The sequence below is a fragment of the Corapipo altera genome, unplaced genomic scaffold (genome assembly GCF_003945725.1).
Source record: "Corapipo altera isolate COAL_440 unplaced genomic scaffold, ASM394572v1 23, whole genome shotgun sequence".
Taxonomy (NCBI): Eukaryota; Metazoa; Chordata; class Aves; order Passeriformes; family Pipridae; genus Corapipo; species Corapipo altera.
In genome coordinates this window covers 7,413,926-7,435,164 of record NW_020884878.1, presented here as the reverse complement: position 1 = coordinate 7,435,164, position 21,239 = coordinate 7,413,926, and the positions used below count along the sequence as shown (strand labels likewise).

At 37.0% G+C, this 21,239-nt stretch overlaps 1 protein-coding gene across 12 annotated transcripts in view; it reads left to right on the top strand.

The window, feature by feature from the left end:
- Positions 1–21,239, top strand: part of EML1 (EMAP like 1) — an 81,459-nt gene that overhangs the window by 40,523 nt on the left and 19,697 nt on the right. For 4 of the 12 annotated variants that reach the window (XM_027637742.1, XM_027637745.1, XM_027637743.1 and 1 more), the window contains 7 exons: positions 1,439–1,573; positions 7,128–7,156; positions 8,605–8,631; positions 11,791–11,920; positions 16,018–16,167; positions 16,842–16,911; positions 19,351–19,461. In XM_027637742.1, the coding sequence (XP_027493543.1) occupies positions 1,439–1,573; positions 7,128–7,156; positions 8,605–8,631; positions 11,791–11,920; positions 16,018–16,167; positions 16,842–16,911; positions 19,351–19,461 (652 nt within the window). The other 8 variants (XM_027637754.1, XM_027637747.1, XM_027637750.1 and 5 more) reach the window with 6 other exon arrangements.

Genomic DNA, 21,239 nt, shown 5'->3' with positions numbered 1-21,239 from the left:
ACACCACACATAAAGTGGGACAGAGCCAGAGGAGCTGAATGAGATAGCAGGGTAGGGATAGTTGTTAGGGGCTGATGGGGAAGTTTAGAATAGTCCTCAAGGATGCTTGAGATGAGCATTCTGGTAAGCAGAGCATCCCTGGAGGTGTACAGAGGTCAAGGGGGAGATGGCTGGGGATGATAAAAGGTGTGACTGGATGAGACTGGGCCTTGGAGGAGCAAGAACAGAAAGAACTGAAGTTTTTACAGCGCTTGGGATTTGAGTAGAGAGATGTGAGCTTGAAGGCAATCATTGGTCTCCATGGCTCGTGGGGTGAGAGAACTGCTGAAGGTGGTTATTTATTATGGGGATGTTATGGCTAAAGGGGGCATTTTCATTCTGCTTTTTGAAGGGAGAAAACAGCACAGGACTGAAGGGAAACGAGACCCTGACGCTGAGTCCTGTGGTTCAGCTGGTGGAGGTGATTCCTACCTCAGCCTCACTGCCTGAGCCTCTCTGCTGCCAAGGGAGTGCAGCAAAGTGAAAAGAGTCACCCACACTGGGGCATCACCCACACTGCTCCCTCTTCTGCTAGGAAGCACTGCTTTAGGGGAAGTGCTTTGGACTAAGGAATAACCACAATAATTTGTCTCTTATTAGGTGTAAGCTCTGAGTGAGCATCTCTTAATTTACCAAGTAACACTGCTTGTGTTTTGGCCCACTTTTTTCCATCAGAGAGAGCTGGATGTCTAAAGGGTGCTGCAAAATCTCACAAGAGCTCCCTGATAGCTATCTTGGCAGGAAGGATGGTTGAAGAGTGAGAGGGTAAGGCAAGCTTTAAGCCTTTGAGAAATTCCCCTGTCAGGAGCTGTGGGGAATCTAATCTATTCATACATGTAAGTAGGAAGCATACATTTTTGACAAGCTAACAAAAAGATGCAGGCTAGCTCACCATTAATTGCAGTTTGGAGTATGTTAAAACTATCTTTGAACTACAGAATAATTGATACTGAATGAAGACCCAAAGTTAGCTTGGCTGTGTTCAAATTTTGACCTACTTCTGGCATTCTCTGTAGTCTGGCTGGAGGTGTCAGGTAATATGCTTTCTCTTTAAATTTTTCACTTATTAAGAGAATCTAAAAGTTCCAAAATGTGAAGTGGTAGTCAGAGATTTGAAATGAGACCTGGAAAAATAGATATTGCAGCTTATTTTATGAAATTTGTTTAGCCCATCTTCTATTTTATGATTAAGAATAGAGCAGTGTGTTTGTTTCTGTTGCACCAGGTACTCAGCAAAACTCTTATGTAGGCTCTTTAACAAACCAAGTTATACTTAAAATCAAAGTTGTAGTTATTTTTTAGAGTCAACAATCTACTTGATACCTTTCTCAAAAATATTTATCATAGACATACATACTTTTAAAAGTGCCACTGTAAAACCTGCTCCTTTTTTTATTAGCACCATTAAGAGAACCAGTTCAGCTGAGCGTGTGTCCCCAGGAGGTCGGAGGGAAAGCTATGGAGATTCCAAAGGGAGTCGCAACCGCACTGGTTCCACCAGCAGTTCATCTAGTGGTAAAAAGAACAGTGAAAGGTAATGTTACCTAAAACCTATCTCCTTTCTCTGCCTACTGCTCTAATAATGAAATTAGTTTCTTTAGTGAACTTAGTTTCTCCTGTTTAGCAAACATTGGGAGCTTTCTTTTTCTACAAAGCTCCAAGAGTTGGACAAAGATATATTTTAAAACATTTCAAGTAAAACAGGTTTTCATATTTAGATGAATCTTTTTGTGTTATTTCTAAACCATAAGCAGTGTGTGAACCTAGAGTTTCCCAGGAAAGTTAGTGAATATTAAATATGCCCTTTCCAGTATCTTAGTGGTTTCCCTTGGTCTTCATGTTCCTGACATGTACTTCTTCAAGTTCCTTGTTGTGGTTCGTTGACCCCACCTGGCATCTGAGTACCACACAGCCACTCACTCCTTCTCCTCCAGTGGGGTCAGGGAAGAGAATAGGAAGAGCAAGAGTGAGAAAACTTGTAAATTAAGATAAAGATAGTTTGAAAAGTGAAGGAAAGAGGAAGAAAACACAAAAAAATTGCTGGAAAGCAATCACTCACTGCATCCCGCAAGTAGCCTGATGCCCAGCCAGTCTCTGAGCCATGATTGCTTCATCTGAGAACCAGATTAAAGGTAAATCAAGACGTGGGCTTGCATGTAAGTGCTATCCAAAGAACCAAAATAAAGTGATACCTTTCTCTATATATCTCTTTACCTCTTTGTGCTGCTGGCAGTGCAAAAAAAAAAGAGAATCTCTTGTACAAAGGTTTCAGCCTTATGAAGGCCTTGAACAAATAGCTGTTCCATTGAGATTTGTTAGTGTTGTCAGTGTAGGTCAAATGGTTCTTTCCTGTATTTCCTAGACATATTTTAGTCTTGGCTATCTCACTTGACCTGTTCTGTTGCAGTTTCCTATGCAAGAAGTGATGTTTATGGTACTGTTACATCCTTCTCACAAATGATGTGACCATAAAACCATGTTGTTAATGAAGATCACGTAATAACCCAATTTACCTGCTCTGTCTTGGCATCAGTGCCATTATAGGAGTCATTGGGCTGCTCGTGAGCCAATGGTGTGGCACAAAACATTCCTCCCTTTACGTCCCTTCAGCATCTTTGCTGATGTAAGGAGTGACTGAGCTGGTTTTGACCTAATTGGCAGCCCAAATATAGGGGATTACAGTATTAATAGCTTGTTTTCTGGCTTATGTTTTCAGTAATGAAGCAAGACAGCAAGTGTGCAAACTTAATGAAAGTAATCCTAACTTATGGGTTAGGATAAAAGGGCAGACTAGTAAAGATGACACTTTGTGGCTGTTTGCTACAGGCTGCCTGAGCAGGAGGAAGTGTATGGGGCCTTTTACAGGCAGCTTTGAAGCAGCCTCAAAGTTGCAGGCACTGGTTCTGGTGAGGGATTTTAACTACCCTGACATCTGCTGGAGAAGCAACACAGCAAAGCACAAACAGTCCAGGAGGTTCCTGGAAAGCATAGGCCCTTTCAACCTTACATGTTCTGTAACTCTCTGAAAGGCTTAGCAAATTATGGAAATAATGAAAAAGTTTTGAATACTATCAGAAAAAAGGTTATAAAATTGTACACAAACTAAAAATTTAGCCAGTCTAAACATCTTCTTGGCATTGTGCATCTATGCATGTGAATGAAGTTTTGAGATGCTGACAGAATTCCATGGGACTGGGCCCTTCTGGTACGTATGGAAATTCTACTTTATTTCAGCATCTGAAATTTTTTTCCCCCTAATTTTTTACCTAACATAATTATAAACAACACATAATAAATATATGTGGGTTTGGTTTTGTTTCTAAGACTTGTGTACTTCAAAATTTCTAAAAGACTGAAATATAACTGAAAAACAAATTAATTGTAGGAATACATAATATCCATAAATAAATGCTACTTTAGAGACGAAAATCAATCTTTTATTAGATTACTTAGCAGCCATATCTCTTTCTGCATGTGCAGACTTGGACAAAGTTTTTTCTAAACGTCTCAGTCCCTCATAGCACAGAGAGTGTATAGCTCATACATCTGAATCAGCAAACCAAAAATCAACACTCTTGGGGGCAAGTGACCCTGAAAGTTTTAAAAGGCAAAACTAAGCAAAAAAATTAATGGCCAGTGAAGGGACTGCTAAGAAAACAGCTTGCTCTTAATTTAAGCTGCAGATTCTGTGAAGTGTTGCAATAGTGCGTAACTTCATGCAGCTGCTTTGCCTCAGTGAAGTCATTAACATGGAACTACCGTTTTCTGTGTTGATCTCTTGGAGTAGCTGGATTTTTTCTAAGGCTTTACTTTTTATTTTGCATCTGTGTATAACTTCCTACTCTATCACACATATCAAATTACAGCAACAGCCCTTATGCTGTGGCCTCATTGATTTTAAAAAACCCTATCTTCTACAAAACGAATTTCTATAATTAGATGGGTAGGCTTGTTTCTGGAATACGAACAAGCATATTTCACCTACCAGTGGTGAATCTCATTGCTTTTCCAATTTACCATAGTAATTTACTGTAGTTTTTTGAAAAAGTGTTAGCAAACGTGATCCTTCAGTGCCCTTGCTCTGTGTATTTTATCTCATATAAAAAGTTTCATTAGATCAAGTACCCCAAAGGTAAATTCAGTCTGTGTTATGCAGTGGAAGATCTACCATCAAAATCTAAATACACTTGCAAAGACTGTATTATGGATATATCTCTGATCCTGCTACCTGCTTAAGGTGACAATTGTCTGAAATTAGTTATATGTTAGAGCTACTAAAGAGATAAGGTGAGAATATTAGGTTGTTCACTTAAATTAAGAAAAGCTATGACTTATATTAGCTACACAGATGTACTGTACACTTGAAAATTGATTTCACAATAACTGAGAAATAAAACATTACAATAAAATAATGTTTATATGCGAAATTGTTTTGTTTCTGCTCTAAGATTGACCACAGTACTTCAGATGCATTTTTTTCATACTGTTTTAGCAGAAACTCATTGTTTGTGTCATTCTGCAGTTGTTAGGCCCAAAGGGTTGATCAGCAGCACTGATCAGAAATCACTGACTTGGGACTTGGGGAGGAGATCCAGCACACAAGTAATGCAATGCTTGAGTAAAGTACAAGTATCCCAAGGAGAAACTAATCGAGAGCGTGTGTTAGAATGCCTTAACTTGAGCTAGTGATGTTGGTACTGCTGTGAAAACAATCACTGATGTTTAGAGAGTTTTCCCTTATTTCTATCCCATGCAGCCTGAGGCTGTTCAGCACCCCAGCTTTCATGTCTTTGAAGTGTCCCTATCTTGTGGAAGAGGCTGGCTAAAGACTTGCCTGGTGCTTCGTCTTGAAGCTGGGTCACCATGCAAGATATAAAGCAAGAGTCATGGGACTAGATGGCAAATGATGAGGATTCTGTTTGCTGGGGGCTAAGGCTGTCCTCTGAAAGCTAATTGTATGTGTGAAAGAGCAAGGAAGAGAGTGTTAACCTAGCCATCTACTCAGAGTCTTTTAATTTGTATCCATGATCTCTTTGCATCCCTTCCAGCTCGAGACGTTCTAAGATTGTGTTCTATGATTCTATTCTATGATTCTTAGAATTAAGATGGTTCTTAGATGGCACTTAAAGCAGAATGCATGGCAGGAATCTAAAAAGACAATCATGAAACTGTTGTTTTTCAAAGTATATAGAGTTATAGGCTGTTATGCAAAACCAGAATGCTATAGAAAGCTCTTTTAAGAGGCTTTAAGCATAAGGGGTAAGGAGATGAGCATAATCTCCCATGTTGCTATGAAGTGTCCCAGCTCCCTGTGGTTATGAGCCAGGGGTAAGCCTTCCTGAGGGTTAGATAAGTAGGATGTGACTCAAGTTCATGGAAAAGGGTAGCCAGAGCTCTGAGCTGTGTGTGTGGTTAGGGTTTGTATAATTAGAAAGTACACGATTTACTTTATTACTGTCACAAATCAACCTTTCACATTAACTTGATTAGCTTGAATAAAGTCAGCATGGTCTGTTCAGAGCTAGGGACTCTTTTGTCTCTAATATGGCAGCATTTCTGACTAGTGCTCCATCCCATGAAGTTTTTTGTTTCCTAAAAATATCTTCATTTGCAAGAGAAAATGTTCATCTTGGTATTAACAATGACAACACATCATGCTATTTATATAGATGACATTGGCTGTATATGCCAGCTTGAAGCATGAATTTTGTTGCATGATTAAGATGATGGCTGATATGGAAAGTTGCTAAATCGGGAGTAGAATCAGAATTAATTTGGTTTGGTTTTATCATTTGGTAAATGTATTATTCTCAATATAACTGTCAAATCAAGGCAAAAGGAAAAATACTGTAGAATTATTTGCTACAACTTCTGTTGTAGTGAGAGAGAATCTTTTGTGCTTAGAAAAAAAACTGTGTGCAAAAATCCAACACAGTTTTGTCTCTTTTTTTTTGGTTTCTCCTTATCTGCCCACTGCAGTCCAGGAGCAGATGTGGAGGTGGCATCAAGCTCTAGGAATGCTTCATGCTTCAGCATTTCTCCATCACAGTGATAGGGCTTTCAGTGCTTTTGGGATCACATTAAGAAACATACAGCAGTAATCTGATATTTCAAAAGTTTTATTGGAGTACAAAAAGAGGAACCAGGAGGAAAAAATAACTGCATAACGTGGCTTTTTGTCCATTTCATGCTTCTTCAGAAACAGCACCCTCAGGCTTGATTTACAGGGGCAGAGGGCAAAGAAAGCAAATGACTGGCATTTCTTGACAAAGATTCCTTCCTTTTGGCCAGAGTAGTACTATCCAGAGAGCTTCTAAGTTTTTCTGCCTCTTCATTCTCAACACACTTTATGTATTTTCCCCTCAAGTTTTCCTAAATTTTTTCTCAAGACAAAAAGACAAACCAATTTCTGGTTGTCTTCCAGGCAGCAGTGCAGTGACAAAGAGAAGGCATTTTAATCACGGTTATGTGTTTTCTGTGTTTTAACAAGTACTGCCATTCACCAAAGAACAATTTAGAAGTTCCATGTTTTATGTGAACTCTTTGGAAAAGCAGGATTCAAACTTTGGTTTGCTCCTTGAATCCAGGGAGAACAAAGTTATGAAGAAAGCGAACACCCACACATACAGTGATACAGTAGTCATCCCCCACCACCACCCTTGCTCCACTCATGCAAAGAGATGTTGTAGTTAAGAATATATTCCTAGCTGACTGGAAACCAAAAATGATGCAGCTGCTCATGACCAGTTGCTGTGTTCTCCTGTAACTGGACTAACTTTGGAGAAGAAGAGAATTTGGTAGTTAGTGGAGGAAAATCTATAATTTTGAGAATGTAAGGAGAATTGTATAAAAAAGTTTTAACAACTGCCGTCAAGACACCTCAGTGTTTACTGGTTTTAACTGTGTCTACCTGGTGATTTACCTTGTAAATAATTTAATTGAAAAAGCATTTTTATATGTACGCACACAAAAAAAATTATATATTTTATAGTCTATTTTATTGTCTATTTTATTTTTTTATTGATACATTTCTGTACAGAATGTATGTGCATGCTTTTTAAATAGTAATTTCTTCATTATTTTTGCAGCAAACCCAAGGAACCAATGTTCAGTGCAGGTAGGAACCTTTAAAATTTTTAAACAGATAACGACTGGGATAACATATTAGGGCTTTTTGTTTGGGTTTTCCTCCCCCCTTCCCACTTCTGTGGATGCCTAGAAACTATGATTGGAAATCTAAACATGATATTTACAGGCTGCTGATGACATATTTTTAACAACCTGATCAGTCTGCTCTAGTTTTTATTGACCCAATAGGTTTATTTTATAGTTCTTCTTTGTAAGAAGACAAGAACAAAAAAGGCTGTGTTTTCTTACCTCACATATGTCTTCCCTTTCAAAACAGTATTAAGGTTTTAGTAATTAAAGCAGTGCAAAGTTCCAGCTATGATGCTGTTGTGTTAATTTAATCATAAAAGGGAGCTCTCTACAACTGTTGAAGAATGCCACATCTGTCCCAATGCCTTTTACTATAATTTGTGAAATTACAAATAAAAGGGTGTTTTGTTACTACAGTTTTGGTAGTCTATCTTTAATTTGAAAAGCACTTAAATTTTTTCCTACTTACGTATTATCCCTGCTAAAAGATTTGACAGTGAAATAGTAGATAAAAGTGAAAGCAGAGTTTGTCCTTGTCATTAGACAGTTAAAACTTTAGACAAATCCCAATAAAAATATGAAGCTGAATAGTACATATAACAGTTATTTTTGTTCTGGAAAACCAAGGACAACTAAAATAAAGCTTTATTTTAACAAAATAAGGAAGGAAAAGAGCCCTGTTAATTTATCAGATGTATCATATTATTTTTATGCCTAGTTCTGTGTCGGTAACCATACATTAAGCTGAAAAAGTTAAAGATCTTTTGTTTACTGCCTTGACTGATCAGCATCCAACAAAGCTCTTAAGCCATACTTCGAGGTTTAGTGTAACTGATTTTGAAGTCAATAATACATGAAACTAAGTAAGCCCTTAAGTCTCTTGTGACAATATAATCACAGTTCATGTCCCTTCCATGGAAACTGTTGGTTTAGAAACAGAAAACTTCTGATTTGCACAGAGTATACTTTCCTTGCCTAACATTTCTCCTTCCCTTACACCATGTAAGCAAAGGTGTTTGGAATATTTTTACTTCTGATACTTTTCCCATGGGTAAAGATAAGTAATTAAACAGATGTGACACTACCTGGGTGTCCTTCTCACCTAGACAAAATTCCTCCTGAATTTAATAATTTTTTAAAGAAGGTTATACTTGGTATCTTACTGAAGTATATAGTTGCATAATGGAACTTAAGCTAGTATTTTAGTTGTAGAACTAAACAGAGCCCCTAGCTGAGGAAGAGGGTTTAGAAAGTAATTCCCGATGTATGGCTCAGTGTTTTGTCCAACCCCAGGTTAGCCTGTAGCAGATTACGACTGGACAGCCCGTAGAGCAAGTATTTAGTGAGTTTATTGTATTCAAACACATCTTTATCTAGCCCTTCTGTCTCTGTCTCTGTAATCACAAGGGAAGCGCCGTGTGACACACTGCAAAGGTAGGCTTCACTTCCAAAACCTCATAGCTCTCGAAGCAAAATGGTTCTGGTGGGATAAAAGCTCCATGTGTAAACAGCTGTTCTCCAACTTGTGCGCATTTTGCAATGTTAAAACATATAGTTCTTTTGAATTAAACAAAAATATTGTACCATTTATTATACAGTCTACTGAATTATAACCCTCAGGTGCACTTTAATCATAATAACGGGTTATAATTTACATTTCTGTGGATTTATGCTGAAGAATTTGAATTAGAAAAAAAAAATGTTGAGAGAGCTATATGGCAACACGTGGATGTTCACTGTGTTTGAAATGGCATTCTGCACTTCTGCTGAAATGCATATAGAATTTGCCCCTTTGTTGGCTGTTTTGCTCTTAGCCTAACATGGTCGTAGAAGCCTTGGTTTTTCCCTTGCTTTTTCTTACTGAGTAGGCTGTAGTTTTTCTGAATGTTGAATAAACAGACCTAGACCTCCAACTAATTTCTCAGTGCTTTTTGCTCAATGCCATAAAACAGAGTTACATTTGGTAAACAAATCATATTGATTTCTAAAGTTTTAGTTAAATGGTAGTGTAAATATGCACATTTTGGATGCATGTTTATATCTGTGGTATAATCACAGATTTATCTGCTTTTTTAGAGATAGCTATATCCTAACAGTTTTTCCACTAATCAGCATCTTTCAGCTTTGCAATACATGTAAAATTTCATAAAGAAAAACATGTTTGTTCTTAAGGCAAAGTCTTTTAGAAAGTCTCTACCTCTGTGTATTCTTTGTACAAATCTATACCTGCAGTCAGTGGTGGTCTCCTTTGCAGATCCTACTGGCATTCATGTGCCTTATTTTAGTTCAGTAACTGTTAATTTGTGCAACAACAATTTCAAATTTACAAAACTGCAGATGTAAAAGATACATTTGTCTAAAGTTTCACCTTTGGTCTGTCTTCGTAGTTTGATTGATTGTCTCTCTTTACATCTATATCTTCACATTTAGAACTTCTCTGTCTTAAAAACTTAGTTAAGAAAAGTACAAAGAAAATTATGAAAATTGGTTGATTGTGTAGATAATATATCTGGAATAGGAACAAAAATTATTGGAATTGTGAATGGAATGAATAGAATTATTATTACCAAAAGGTAGAAATAAATACACAGTATGAGTTCTGTGCCCCATGCCTGACCTAATCAGCCTAAGTTCCTCTTTATAGTTAGCAGAAAGAGACACACACACGCATTCTGAAGGTGTAACTTATATGCTTGTCTTAGTATACTTGGTATAGTTTACTATACTTTCTAGTATATACTTGCTGTTTCCTAGTCTTGAGTGATTAGGTCAAACGGTTCCACTGTAGATAGCTAAATGCAAGTTTTAGGAGTCCTGTAAGCTTCAGGTGAGAAAAGCAGCTCAGTGAATTAAACTTTCCTTCATTCCCAGTCTTTGATAAGTCAGTAGTTGTCACTGCTGAAAATCTGTTGACTTCCAGTGCACCAGCATCAGCAGTATTGGCATGTGTTTCAAGCTCATTAAATAGATGCTGCATGCGCATACAAATAGTGCTGTAATGCTTTGCTGTTTAATGCTCTGCCCTCTATTTTATTTTCCAATACGGATCTATTGGAGTAGACTTTTAGAAACAATTCCAATATTCTGTCATTTTCAACAGGCATCTCGAAGTTCCAACCTTCTGTCATCATTATTTCACCATTATTATCACTTCTTTTTAGCATTAAGTTTTCTGTTGTTTTCATTTTATGTCCGAATTCTGTAAATGAAGCTAGAGAAACCTAGCTGTAACTTTACTGTGACAGATCAGGTAGATCTCTTTCCCATGTGAGTTAGCCTAAAGGCAAAATACACGTTTAGGTAATACAGCATAGCTATGATGTTTATTTGTTCAACCAATAAATTTTATTGATTTAGTCAGGATTTGTAGCATATGCATTTTTCCAATTAAAATACAGCCTTAGTTTTCAAATTAAAAAAAAATAATGATATAGTTGTAATGATACTTAACAATTCATAGCATAATTTTAACAGTCCTAAATTGTATAATTTTTTTTCATTTACATGATTTTTGTTACTTTTGCCCTTCCATTTCCTCTGTGCCCACGATTATTCTGTCTAGTAACTCTACAGATGTCACTGACTCCAAAACTGCTTGATTCGCATGAGAACAAGGCTGAACCCCTTGATCTGCCGATGGAGCAGCAAGAGCCAGCACGTTCTGAATCTGGACAAACTTCATCAGAAGTTCACAGGACACCCACTTTGGCCTTGCCACTTCCCAAAAGTCCTAGTCAGACCTTCATGGCATTTCCCAGATCTCCTAGTTTTATAAGCCCCATGAAGTCCCCAAGTCAGTACTTCCAGATCTGTTATTAATCCCTGCTTTTCTCCCCCAAAAATATTTCTTACCAGTTCAACACATTACTTTTAGTATTTTCTTCTAGAAATGTTTACTTTTGTCAGCCAGTTTTTTGTAGCTTCTCTCCTGTATGTCATTTTCCTTTCTTTTAATGTGCTGTCATTGTTGTCATTCCTTTTTCAATGTTTAGTAATTCTTGAAGCACATATCTTTTCTGCATGTACATCAGCATGATTCCTCTTACTAATTGTTTGTGTTTCTTATTTCGAATGTATCTCTAGCACTGTATCAAGTGTAAAGTGTATCTTTACACTGAGATGCAAAGAATGCAACTGAGTGTTGGAAAATAATTTAGATGCTGATGCTCAACTGTAAACATTGATTAACAAATAAAATTAATTTTAAGTGGCATTTCTGCGTTAATTGTAATCTTTGATGTATTCCCCTTCATTTTTAATATTTTAAAAAATGTAATATTGTAATATTATTTTTCATCAAAAAAAGTTTCTATTTCAGACCTTTCAGTTTTGTAGTTCTTCATGACATTGTTTAGTTCTAATTCTACTACTCAGAATATTTAAAGGGAAAGGGACTTCATATGTTTTTAAAAAAATCTGCTTAGTGATTATTATTTAGGATAAAACAACCTGCTAAATTTCTAAGTTTGAGATTGCATGCCATTCTGTAATTGTAATGCACCGAGCTGTTATGTGGGAAGGGATGGAGGAGCACTGGAATTCTCCCCTGATGGCTTTTTTTGTGTAACATTAAACATTTTTGACCTTTTGTAGAGGAAGGATACGTAAAAATGTTTCTTCGTGGACGTCCTGTTACCATGTACATGCCCAAAGAGCAAGTGGAATCTTACAGTTTGGAAGCAAAAGTAGAACTACCAGCCAAGAGACTTAAACTGGAATGGGTGTATCCTTTCTGTGCTGGAAGACTACTGGAAATCAATCATTCCTTAATGATTTGGGTTAAATAACTTTTCGAGCTCAAGTATAGCGGAATTAAGGTCATAGGGTTCATTTAATCGGTGAAATGACATTCAATTGAAAATAGGTGTTAATTTGTTGGGGCTGCTGTTCTTCACCTTGTGAAGCACAGGGTGGCAGCTTAAAAAAGATTTTGCTTAAATGTTGCCTGAAGGTTAAGTCTGAAGCATGCTAATTAGACAAAGATTAAACTAGGCATATCCTAAGAATGTAGTGAGCTGTGATTATTAATTACAGTATGCATAAAACAAGCTCATTTTTTTTCTGATTCTCAGCATTAATTTATCATTTTAAACTGTTTTATAAAATGTGCACCATTGTCTTTAAGAGGATGCTACATTCAACTTCAGTACTTGAATAAGCCCTCAGTTGAGTAGTGCTTTGCAACAGATAGGTGCTTAGCAATAAAATTAATAAAATATCATCTATGAAATAATATTTGAATTTATATTTTAAAGTGTGTTTAAACACTGTAAATGTCGAACAACCAGAATCTTCCACTGGCTTCCATGAGTGGACATAACTATGGAATTCTACCTTGAAAGAGATCAGTGTTTCATTACATACAGAAATTTTCACATTTCACTTTTAGGTATAATGGTAAAATATATTTTTTATTGAAAAGAGAAAATGATATTTCATTTTTGTATAATATTATAGAATAGATGATTCAAGATAAAATATAAACACAACAAAATAAGTGTCTATTTGTAATATTCATTAATTTTAGAGAGATGAAGTCTTCATAAGGTATTCTGTTTTAAGAAAAAGACTTTTTTTTTGTCCCAAATAGTGCAAATAGGAAGTTACTTTGTCTTTATAAAAAAGAAGATGGGGGACATATAGTCTCTTTAGAAGTTGTGTAAATAGAACTGCATGTGGTTTCAGAATATTCAGAGAGTTTCCAAAAGTCTCTTTGTATTCACAAGAGATTAATGACAGATTTAGTAACCATTCTTATTATTCCTGTTGCAGCTGAACCTGTAGGTTCTATCCCAGTCTGCTGGAACTGCATAGATAATGCATACACAAATAAATGAAGATGAGTTAAAAAGACAAAAAATCCACAAAATTAATGAAACAGGTGAGATTAGAATCATAAATGCTGCTTGCAGCATTTTATCATCTAATTGTTGTACAAGCTCTCACCATGTATCACAACAGAATTGAATTATGTCTTTTTACAGTTGCAAGGAATCCCTCGCTTCAGGAGGCTAAGGATGATACAGGGGAAAGTGTTAGAATGTTTGCTGAAACAACAAAACCCCAGCCATGAAACAAAAGAGATTGTCATTAGCAGTGTGTAGGTGGAACCTGAAGCCAATATTTCAGACTATTATAAGAAATTATAATTAGAGTAGGTCGTGATTTCAGACTCATTAGTTTCTCACTTAAGCTTATTTAAATGACTGATTATTTGCCAGATGGATTATTATTTTTAGTTTGAATATTCCTATGTCCTTCCAGGTGTGTGTCCGTATACCCAGCAGAATCCTATCTATAAAAGTTGTATATGAATAGAAGATATATGAATTAATAAAATGATCTAACTCTAAATGGTTATTGAGGGGGGGGCAAATTTTTCCAAAAATATTGTGCTAATTTTTTCAGTTTCTAATTTATTTTCAGTTAAACCCAATCATGATATCCATACTTAAAATTTACAGCAATAAATTAAAAAAAAGAGGGAGAAGGTAATGCCAGATTTACAGACTGTAACAATGAGAAAAAAAAGCTGTGGGCAGGAGAATAAAATAATTTAAGGAGAAACACAAAGACAGCAGAAAACCAACCAGTATTGAAGGCATTCATTCCAGTTGAGTTGGAGAAACTGTGCTGTTTCATTGAAGGGTAACAGAACTCAAGTAGGAGAAAATATCTTTGTAGCAGACAAATGAACCTGGCTGTGGGATTATAGCCAGAAATGCTCTATAATGTAGGAATGGAGATAGGGAAACAAGATATTGGAGATGGGGTGGACAAATGGAAAGAGCAAAGCAGACTACAACAAGAAACAGAAGGAAGAAAAGCTCATGTGTGTAGAAATCAGGGCATACCAGAACCATAAAGGGGTATTGCAGTCATGTTAGCTGGTATCTGGGTAAGCTGAAAACGGTTCAAACCTTTGATATATCATAATATATATTCAATCACAAAGAAACAGAAATGCTGAGTGATGAAGCGTGAGGGAGGGCTGGAGCAGAGGTGGAAAATTCGAGTGAGAAATCAGCACTAGGGACATCAGGGCGGGAGCAGTGGCTTGCCCAGATCCATTTGAGAGCAACTCATTTGGCAAGCAGGAGGTTTGGAACAAAAAGTACAGGCCAAATGAAAAGAAAAGGTCAAGGTAACATTCCCTGAAGTGCCAGCTCACCAAATCCAAGTTGAAGCCACCAAATCCGAGTGTGGGAAACAGGGAGGAGACGGAGGGATCAACCCCAGGAGTTTGCATCTGAGAAAAAAGGCTGATAGAAAGAAACTGAGTGTTTGACAACAGCAGTCATGTGAAGGGTTGAATGCAGCATTGTTCCCCACAGGACAAATAGTAAAGAAAGAAGATTTTCCCTATAGAATGTAATCTTTCCCTTTTAGTAGCTGTTTTTATGCACTGAGATTTGTTCCTAATGAATGTCTGTGTAATGTTTTTCTTCACTTTTTTAAGAAGTTCTCCTTTTGCCAACTTCAACTGGTGGTTCACTATAAATTTGATTATGTGTTCTTGAACTGAGGAAATATTATGTTTGCTTCAGTTGGTAATAGTATCTGGCCTTAGAGAGAGAAATAAATTTAAACAAATAAAGCACTGTCCAACAATCTAGAATAGTAACGCTAACCTTCACAGACAGATTCAAAATTGATAGTAAATTCTATGTAATCGAAGATATTGATTGTTTCAATGTCTTCAAATTTTAATATGTCATCTCTTTAATACTCTTGAAGTAACTTTGCTGAAATGTTTCAATTGAGGAGTCTAAAATCTCTATTTCAGAATTCACACTTTCATGACTGGGCATGCAGCACTAGTACTATTGTGTTTATTAGAAAAAATCAGCAAGCTGTTTCTTCTAAAATAGGAATTTAAATAAAGGAACTATTGACCTTACTATTTCAACAGCTTTAACATGACTATTTTAGTTTGAGTGGGTTATCATTGACCGTAGAGAATAGTGCACAAGTATCTTTTTTGTATTGTGTAATTGGGGTTCCATTATCTCTCTATACAGTTTTCACAGCCAGTTTCTCCATATTGACTGCATTAGAATGCACTTCTGGTTTGCCGAGATTCTGATTTCTTTTTGTTACCATAAAAAAAGGAAAGCCAAAATAGTTGTAGTCCCTAATGACTCTTCAACAGAATAAAACTACATAATTTGGCTGAATTAACATTCAGTCTAAATGAGATTATTTCTGGATTAATTCCAGTTATTTCATTGAATTAATTTTAGATTCATGTTGATATGACTAGCATCAGAATCTGGGCCACTGCCTTTTAAATACTACAAAAATAAATTGGAACAGATGATGTAACCCTGTTATGGTTTGTATCCGTCTGACTGGTCATGTCCACAATAATGAAATCAATCAACCTGCACACAGGGTAATGCAATCAATCCTCCTGTAATGCAGGGAGATGTGCTGAATGACTTGTTAGCATTTCCATCAAGTCTAAATTTTTATTTTAATTAGTCAAGCAGTGTAAATAGTAAATACACCTGGGACAAAATTAACATTGCCTTAGTCTGGTATTCAGCAAATTCCAGAGGATACTAAAGGGGTAGTATGTCTACAAATTCCTGTATTCTTTACCATGAATTTTCTGTAGGATAAGTATGTTTTAAAGTGTGTAAAATACTTTAACTCTCTACTGTAGTAAGAGAGGGAGTTCTGGAGGTTGTCACGTGATAAAGCTGTGCTCAAACCAGGAGATGCAGACTACAAGGGCAGAGATTCCATCTTGTTTTTTCTTATTTTTAACATTCTTCATTGGTAGATAATGTTATTGCAGCTTGACCAACACACTAGCTATGGATATAGGGGTCGGGACTGTCGCAGTAATCTCTATCTTCTTCCAACGGGCGAAACCGTGTATTTCATCGCGTCTGTAGTTGTTTTATTCAATGTTGAAGAGCAACTTCAGAGGCATTACACTGGTCATAATGATGATGTGAAGTGGTAAGTCACCTAATAAGCATTCTTGTTTTCTTCCTAAAACGTTATTCGGGATAGATACACTCATTTTCATTATTCTTCTTTTAGGATGATTGAACTTTAACTTCCTCGGAATGTGCTCCTTTCCCTTTTTTTACATAGGATTGAATTATTGCCCTTCACAAGAGCCTGAGTGCCAGGTAGAGGCTCTTTAGGTTCAGTCTAACCAACAAAACAGTTGTAATCTCACCTGTGATCTTCCTGGTCATACAGTCTGAAGAGCATTGTTTGACTGGATACAACTATTTGCTCTGGAGGACTGTCACTAGACAGCATTGATGGGACTGACCAGATCTCTGCAACCACTGTTTAAGACAGCTGAAGTTTGATAAGTAGCTCAAACTGAAAACTCCTTACACACTGCACTCATTTAAGTCTGGGGCTTTTTTGATACATGTTTTGAGGTATTAGCACTTAAACAAATTACTGCCTTGTTCATAAGGGAAGAAGAGTTTTTTGAATACAAGAGAATGACAATTGCTTTAACAGTTCTGTTTTTGTATTTTTAAGAAGTTTACATGTATGCTGTGTGCTTTATGTGACTAAAACAGGGCTATATATTACAGGTTCAAATAATATTTTGATGAACTAGATAGTAAATGGCTTTAAGTTTGGCCTCTCCTTCTTTTCTTTTTTAGCCTGGCTGTTCATCCTGATAGGATCACTATAGCAACAGGTCAAGTTGCAGGGACATCCAAGGATGGGAAAGTGAGTGACCAATTTACTGATGTATAGTTGCGTATATTTTATAAGAATATGTTATTAAGAAGATACATACTATATTCTTTTCATGTTGCAGTTAAATTGGTCTTACATTTTTGGACTGAACAGAAACAAAACTTAATTTGAGAGTGCCTATTGCACTCTGTCACAGTCACCCAGTTCCATTATCAAGATTGGTCAGTGGTTTCTTCTCCCATGACTTAGATTGAAGGTAAACTTGGAGCTGGTCTCCAAGAGGTTTGGAGGGATAAAGCTACAAAGGAGACCTGAGAGGGCAGATGGATGTGGAGAAAAGGAGGAGATTAAATTGTACAGAATACAACTTAATTTCTGATCACAGCTACCAAACCAAACTACACAAAGAATGGCCTTGGGTTGTTTGCTGAAAAAAATAAACTCTTACTTTTGCCATCATCTAAGCAAGAATATTTTTCTCTCTGTTACTACCTGTGTTATAAGCTTAGCTTTAGGTTAGGAATTTATTTGAACGGAGTAAGATGAACATTGCTCCCAAGAGCTAAGAAAAGTGAGAAAGAATGGGAACAAGCAGAGGCAGGAAAACCATGAGGACAAAGTTACTCAGCAGAGTATGCTGCTGTTGTCACAACCAAACTATTGAAAATTTTTGGTAGATGTCAACAAAGAATTTTAGGATAAAAACCAGATTATCAATATGCTAACTGAGTGTTGTGATTTAACCCCAGCCAGCAATTAAGTACAACACAACCAGTCACCCAACCTATCCCACTCTCTAGTGGGATGGGGATTGGAAAAAGTGTAAATCCTGTGGTTTGAAATAAGAACAGATGATGATGATAATGATTACTGTTATATTGTAATAATATAATAATGGCAATAATAAAGACAACAAAACAAGAGAAATAACACCCAAGAAAAATAAGTGGTGTATGATACAGTTGCTCGTCACCTGCTGTCCCCCAGCAGTGATTGGCCCCTCCCAGCCAACACTCCCAGTTTATATACTGGGTATGATATTCTGTGGTGAGGAATATCCCTTTGACCAATTTGGATCAGCTGTCCTGACCATGCTCCCTCTCAGCTTCTTGTGCAGCTCCTCACTGGCAGAGCATGGGAAACTGGAAAGTCCTTGACTTAGGGTAAGCACTGCTCAGCAACAACTAAAACATCTGTGTTACCAACATTATTCTCATACTGAATCCAAAACACAGCTCTCTACCAGCTACTACAAAAAAAATAACTCTATCCCAGTCAAAGTGAGGACAATGAGGAAAACAAAATCCCAGTTATGCAATATAAAGTTTATGTAAAGATAACTTAGCTGAGCAACATAAACTAATAATTTTTATTGTGTATCAGAGAAGTCTCTGGCATTTATTTTTTAACTTCATAAATACAATTACCATTATGTTTGTGAAATAAAATTTAAAGGTTTGATGGCTATGCTTGAAAGGAATCTGCTATATAGGTAAACTTACATAAAAGCCATTTATATAACTGAGGTACTGTTGTGGCCTTGATTTTATATATATATATATATATACGTATGTTGAAGGACAGTTTTGCTACTTATGAGCAAGAAAGACTGATGGTTGTTGCTTTTTTTCTGATGTGGTAATAAAGCCTATTCATTTCAGTTCAAGTGGATGGGAAAATAATGGAAATAAAGCATGGCCCTTGTTTTCCTGCAGAGGTCGAAGGTTGATGGTTCTGCGTTAAACTCCTCTGTGTTTTAAGATTAAACTCCATCAGCAAGTGCTTCCCGGGGCCGCCCCCTGGTGGATATGGGAGGCAGCGCTGCCGCCGAGCCCGCGTGGGGCCCTGGGAGCCAAAGGCCGAGGGAAGGGAGGGAGGGAGCACCACGGAGCTTTCCCAGGGAGTTGATCTTGGGCCAGCATGTACGCCTGGAATTTTATTTACAAAAACCAATCTCGTTTTGATTACGGTTGCAAAGAAGAGTCTGAAGATACAGTTCTTTTCCCCACCCATTTTTATGACATTGAAATGAATTACATTTTAGAAATTTTTAAGCTTCTTTTTGCACTTGCTCTTTGACACTTACCAGAATTATCTCAGTTGGTACAGTTTAAACTGTTCCTGGACCTGCCAGTAAGTCCCACGTCACAAAGTCATCAATAATTTTCACTTCATGAAGAATATCTCAGTGGCCATTAACTTCAGTGAACAAACTGAGATCAGTGAGACCTGATGTGCTGTACACTCTGGATGACCAGTCCCAGAGATTGGTCCTAGATACAATAATCAACAAACTGTTTGTAGTGTATCTATGCTTACACAGGTGACTCTAGAGAAGTTCTGATAATTTTCATACCTTAAATGTTGATAAAATATTTTGGGTTTTTTCAGACACATTCTCATTTTTTAAAACCCTGATGGGTTCTTGCCATCATTGTTTCCGATGATTTTTTTCTGTGTCTTTTATAGCAATTGCCACCACACGTGCGTGTCTGGGATTCTGTAACTCTGAATACGCTGCATGTCATCGGAATGGGCTTTTTTGACCGAGCTGTCACTTGCATTGCTTTTTCTAAATCTGTAAGTAAATGAATACTCATATGAAGACTTTTTGCTGGAAAGGTCTTTGAAGTCTTTCAAATTTAGCTTCCTTGACCAAAACAAACTTGCTGTCTTTAGTTTCTGGTTCCTCTCTAGAGGAGGAAGGTTTGCAAGGCATTTTTTCCAACAGCTTAGGTTGCTATTAAAGTTAACAATACCTCAGCAGTCTCAGAGATCTATCTTGTGCTTAAAATAAACTGCAATTAATTTCTTTGTGGACAAGCAGTTGCAGAAATACTTGTGTACTTGAAATTTCAGTATCCTTAATTGTCTTGAATCATCTTATCCTGTTTCTTCCCACATGAGAAAGTTACTCTCTCTGCATCTTTTTACTGCCTTGCTGTGCCCAAAAAGGATTGATTAAAGACCTTTAAAAAGTGGAAGCTCCCATAGGAGAAACAAAACATTTTGCTTGAAAACAACAAAGGCATGTGGATAAAGGATTGTAAAGAAGTAGAATCCTGTTGTTGGCCTTTTGGCACCATCTTTAGAATTCTAATCTATCAGAGAGGTAAAAAATTAAAACATATGCTGATACAGGCAGCATTCGAGTCCCATATAAAAACATGAGTCTGAGACCTGACACGTGCAAGTCTCAAAGCCCTCTGTGTAAACAGAGTAAGCAGTGTATGGGGTGGTGTCTGGTTATCTCAAGACCCTTTTTAAATAAGAGAGGACTAAATGGTGTATTCCCTAGGCAAAATGTATGTCAGTGAAAGTTTCTACAAACACTTGAAATCCATTGATGACAATGTTTTATAGAAAGTAGACAAGAGAGAAGTGAGTTGGGAGAACACAGTTCAAGATCACCTTTTGAAGGATAAATAAAAAGGAATAGTGAGCAAATGCTCTGTAAATACCTCCCTGGAGGGATAGAGGTGTTTAATAACAGAAGATTGCTATTAGCATATGCCAGGAGAAAGCAGATGTTTAATGTGTTTGCTTTATGCTGTGATTTCGCTTACAGCTTGGCTTGTTCTGAGCATCCCTTCCCATTCTGTAGCACTACTGCTTCCTTCAGTCCTGTCTCTGTCCCACCTCTTGAGTTGCCTTGGCACAGCTATTTTTGGAGCTGTATCTGAGATATGTATCGTGGGCCTGATTCATCGGGGGACAAACAAACAAAAATGAACCAGAGTTTTCTTGGCTTTTCTTTTCCCCACAAAATTGATCTGTTCCCCAAAGAGGCTCTCTCTATGATAGCCCAAACTTTTGTGGTGGCTCAGCTCAAGCAGCAGCAATAAGCAGCTGTGCTGTGGGTGGCAGATGGAGGAGTGTTTGATCTGCTCGATCTGTTCCTGCGACTTCATCTGCAGTCAAAACTAATGTCACTGATGCCAAGAGCAACAGGATACAAAAAATCCTGGGTTGGAAAGCAATTGGAGATTCCTTGATGGTTTGTTCCATTGTACACTCAGCTAGGAAGGAACACCAAAGAAATAGTGAAAAATGGTCCAAAAAGTTCCTTCCAGATAGGTACTGAAAAAAAATCTGATGATTATCAGCAGTTCCCATCACTACTGAGACAGATGTCGGTCTGTCTCATTCAGGCAGGATCTTGGCTGGAGTTCTTCATCCAGCTTCTGGATTCACACATCAGAAAAATGGGTACCAACAAGTGAAGGTCTAGGAAATGTGATGTATGAAGAAAGACTGAAGGAATTAGGGTAATTAAGATTAGAAAGAGTGATAGAAGGCATAACTATAAAAAAAGACACTGTCAGAAATAAGTTGTTGTCTAATTTCTTACTATGTTG